The sequence below is a fragment of the Triticum urartu genome, chromosome 5A, assembly GCF_056163025.1.
Source record: "Triticum urartu cultivar PI428250 chromosome 5A, HENAU_Tu73, whole genome shotgun sequence".
Lineage (NCBI taxonomy): Eukaryota > Viridiplantae > Streptophyta > Magnoliopsida > Poales > Poaceae > Triticum > Triticum urartu.
In genome coordinates this window covers 554,969,703-554,974,242 of record NC_141877.1, presented here as the reverse complement: position 1 = coordinate 554,974,242, position 4,540 = coordinate 554,969,703, and the positions used below count along the sequence as shown (strand labels likewise).

Sequence of the window (4,540 nt, the reverse complement as noted above, 5' to 3'; positions counted from 1 at the left end):
GAAACATTAAAGGCAAAAACCTGATCACGCAGACAAGATACCTTGAGGGAGGAACAATATCCTCCAATCGCAGATTCCAGAGCCAAAGACACGTTCTCCTCATCTAGCCGAAAGTTGTGGCGTGCAAAAGACACCACCATGATGAAGTGGCCAGATCTATCCGAGGGATGCACTGTGCGATGGAGGGAGTGTCAGATCGCCTTCGCCATGTCAATCCCAGGGGAGAAATCCAACCCCAGGGAGATGGCCGCATGAACAGCCATGGAGATGCCCACCAGGAGAAAGAGGAGACTACGCCGGACGTGATGGCCGGATCCAAAAACCAAAACCCACGTGGGGAGATGGAGATCGCCGGCGGTGGGTGGGCTAGGGTTTAGGGGAGGGGCGAGAGGTGGGAATCATTTTTCTCTTCTCGGGTTCGTGTTGAATAAGAATTTTTCCTCATTTATGTTATTCATTGTTAGAAAATCTCAAGTTTACCAAGTTAACCATGGAATTGAAATAAGCTACTAGTCCACATGTAATAACTTATCACATTTACAAATGCAGGAAAATGGTGTGGATTGTGGTGTTGTAGAGTATGGGCCTTGGCCTCCTGTTCTTCGGAGATGTTTGTGCAAGCTATGGGAAATGTTCCATGAGCAGAACTGTGGAAGGGTACTTGACAAGGAGAAGTTTGAGAAGGAGTTGGCCAAGCTTAAGATTGAACATGAAAGGGAGTTGGCCAAGCTTAAGACTGAAAATGACAAGCTTTGCATTGAGTACACCAAGCTTGTTGATGATGTATCCAAGATGTTTGATTGGCAGGATGGTAGGGTGGACAGGAAGGTGTACCAGAAACAAGTGGAGGAGGAAGAACTTGAGAAGAAGAAGGAGATAGAGGAGAAAGCTATGTTGGAGTTGCAGATGGAAAAGCTCAAACTTGCAAAAGAGCAGAGGTGCATTTTGCAGAGCCAAGATGATACCATCAAGAACACCAGGAAGGCTATGAAGGATGTTGAAGTTGACACAGATGTTCTTAAGAAGGAGAAGGCAAAGCTTGAGCTTGTTGTTGCTGAGTTGTTGAAAGATGGGTATGGCAGCAAGGAGAAGTTAGAGCAAATCAAGGCCATCCTTGAGTCATGAAGTTGTTGTGATATGTTGGTGAAGTAAGTACATCCAAGGCCTATATATAAGGATGTGGCCTAACGGTCTGAAGTGATTATGGGTGTACATTTTGGGGGAACATGAAGTTAACCTAGTGTTTGGCCATGCATTTGAACTTTAGTTTCTTATATAAGAACCTTATTTCCTATGTTCTTAAGTGAGTTGTAATGGATCACCTATGCTATTAAGTGTTGTAATGGATCTCATATGCTATTAAGTAGTGGAAATGGATCTCTTATGCTACTAAGTAGTGAAAATGGAGCTTCTATGCTATTAAGTGTTCAAATTGATCTTCTATCTTTTCTATGTTATTTGTTAACCTACATATATTATTTGTGTGGGTAATTGGGCTTAGTGGCCCACTAGTCTCTGACCAAATGCAACCCTAGGCCTACTAAAACCCAACCCCATCCATCTGTCAATATAAACCCCTCCCCACCCCCACCCTTTCCCAGTGACTCCACCAGCCGCCTAGCCGCCACCCAAAAGAAACCCTAGAGATGGATCCTGACATGGGAGATGTCATAGAGGAGGAGGGGGAGGCTATAGAGGTTAGGGCGGCAGCAGCACAGAGGAGGAGGAGGAGGAGGAGGAGGCACAGGCAGAGGGCACTAGAGGCGGCCCAGGATGAGCAGCAATAGGAGTTCAATCGTGATAACCCACAAGTATAGGGGATCGCAACAGTTTTCGAGGGTAGAGTATTCAACCCAAATTTATTGATTCGACACAAGGGGAGCCAAAGAATATTCTCAAGTATTAGCAGCTGACTTGTCAATTCAACCACACCTGGAAACTTAATATCTGCAGCAAAGTGTTTAGTAGCAAAGTAATATGATAGTAGTGGTAACGGTGGTAAAAGGTAATTGTAGCAAAAGTAATAATTTTGGTGTTTTTTAGTGATGATAACAATAGCAACGGAAAAGTAAATAAGCGAAGAACAATATATAGAAAGCTCATAGGCAATGGATCGGTGATAGAGAATTATGCCGGATGTGGTTCATCATGTAACAGTCGTAACCTAGGGTGACACAGAACTAGCTCCAATTCATCAATGTAATGTAGGCATGTATTCCAACTATAGTCATACATGCTTATGGAAAAGAACTTGCATGACATCATTTGTCCTACCCTCGCATGGCAGCGGGGTCCTATTGGAAACTAAGGGATATTAAGGCCTCCTTTTAATAGAGTACCGGACCAAAGCATTAACACATAGTGAATACATGAACTCCTCAAACTACGGTCATCACCGATAAGTATCCCGATTATTGTCACTTCGGGGTTAACGGATCATAACACATAATAGGGACTATAGACTTGCAAGATAGGATCAAGAACTCTCATATATTGATGAAAACATAATAGGTTCAGATCTGAAATCATGGCACTTGGGCCCTAGTGACAAGCATTAAGCATAGCAAAGTCATAGCAACATCAATCTCAGAACATAGTGGATACTAGGGATCAAACCCTAACAAAACTAACTCGATTACATGATAAATCTCATCCAACCCATCACTGTCCAGCAAGCCTACGATGGAATTACTCACGCACGGCGGTGAGCATCATGAAATTGGTGATGTAGGATGGTTGATGATGACGATGGCGACGGATTCCCCTCTCTGGAGCCCTGAACGGACTCCAGATCAGCCCTCCCGAGAGAGTTTAGGGCTTGGCGGTGGCTCCGTATCGTAAAACGCGATGAATCCTTCTCTCTCGGTTTTTTCTCCCCGAAAGTGAATGTATGGAGTCAAGGTTGAGGTCGGTGGAGCGTCAGGGGGGCCACGAGGCAGGGGGTGCGCCTAGGGGGGAAGGCGCGCCCCCCACCCTCGTGGACAGGTGGAGGCCCCCTAACGTGGATCTTCCTTCCAATATTTATTATATATTCCAAAATAATTCTCCGTTGATTTTCAGGTCATTCCGAGAACTTTTATTTCTGCACAAAAATAACACCATGGCAATTCTGCTGAAAACAGCGTCAATCCGGGTTAGTTCCATTCAAATCATGCAAGTTAGAGTCCAAAACAAGGGCAAAAGTGTTTGGAAAAGTAGATACGACGGAGACGTATCAACTCCCCCAAGCTTAAACCTTTGCTTGTCCTCAAACAATTCAGTTGATAAACTGGAAGTGATAAAGAAAAACTTTTACAAACTCTGTTTGCTCTTGTTGTTGTAAATATGTAAAGCCAGCATTCAAGTTTTCAGCAAAGATTATGAACTAACCATAGTCACAATAACATTTAGGTCTCATGTTTACTCATATCAATGGCATAATCAACTAGCGAGCAATAATAATAAATCTCGGATGACAACACTTCCTCAAAACAATCATAATATGATATAACAAGATGGTATCTCGCTAGCCCTTTCTGAGACCGCAAAACATAAATGCAGAGCACCTTTAAAGATCAAGGACTGACTAGACATTGTAATTCATGGGAAAAGAGATCCAGTCAAGTCATACTCTGTAACGCCCCGGATGTAATTTACCTTATCTGTACTCCAACTCTTGTCGTTTCCGGCCTAAGTTATTTTATTTTCCTCGGTATCGGGTTTTTATCTCCGTGTGTTGTTGCCTTTGTCACGCATCTCATATCATGTCATCATGTGCATTGCATTTGCATACGTGTTCGTCTCATGCATCCGAGCATTTTCCCCGTTGTCCGTCTTGCATTCCGGCGCTCTTATCTCCTCCGTTGCCCCTTTCTACCTCTTTTCGTGTGTGGGGGTTAAACATTTCCGGATTGGACCGAGACTTCCAAGCGGCCTTGGTTTACTACCGGTAGATCGCCTGTCAAGTTTCGTACCATTTGGACTTTGTTTTATACTCCAACGGTTAACCGAGGGACCGAGAAGGCCTCGTTTGTGTTGCAGCCCAACACCCTTCCAATTTGGCCCAAAACCCACCAAAAACCCTTCCATCATCTAGAGCGTTCGAGCACGATCGCGTGGCCGCAAACCGTGTCGCATGTGGGGGTTTGATCTTTATTTTGGTACCATAGTCGGACCATGAATTGGATGATTGTAATGTTATTCATGTATTTGTGTGACGTGGCGAGTGTAAGCCAACTATGTACCTTTTCCCCTTTTATCTATTTACATGGGTTGTTGTGAAGATTACCTTACTTACGACATTGCTTTAAATGCGGTTATGCCTCTAAGTCGTGCTTCGACACGTAGGAGATATAGCCGCATCGAGGGCGTTACATACTCAATGTAAACTAACAATAATGAATGCAAATGACAGCGGTGCTCTCCAACTGGTGCTTTTTAGTAAGAGTATGATGACTCAGCATAAAAGTAAATAGATAGGCCCTTCGCAGAGGGAAGCAGGGATTTGTAGAGGTGCCAGAGCTTGCTTTTGAAATAGATATGAATAATATTTTGAGCGGTA

General features: G+C 43.9%; 1 protein-coding gene across 1 annotated transcript; it reads left to right on the top strand.

Annotated features, from left to right (window-relative positions):
* Positions 1-630: 630 nt before the first annotated feature.
* On the top strand, positions 631-1,125 carry LOC147972818 (uncharacterized). The gene has a single exon (XM_087523723.1). It carries the CDS (start codon positions 631-633, stop codon positions 1,123-1,125), a length of 495 nt encoding a protein of 164 aa, XP_087379849.1.
* The last annotated feature ends 3,415 nt before the right edge of the window (positions 1,126-4,540 follow it).

Excerpts from the sequence above, each read along its gene's own strand:
- LOC147972818 (XM_087523723.1), top strand. The coding sequence starts at position 631 with ATGTTCCATGAGCAGAACTGTGGAAGGGTACTTGACAAGGAGAAGTTT.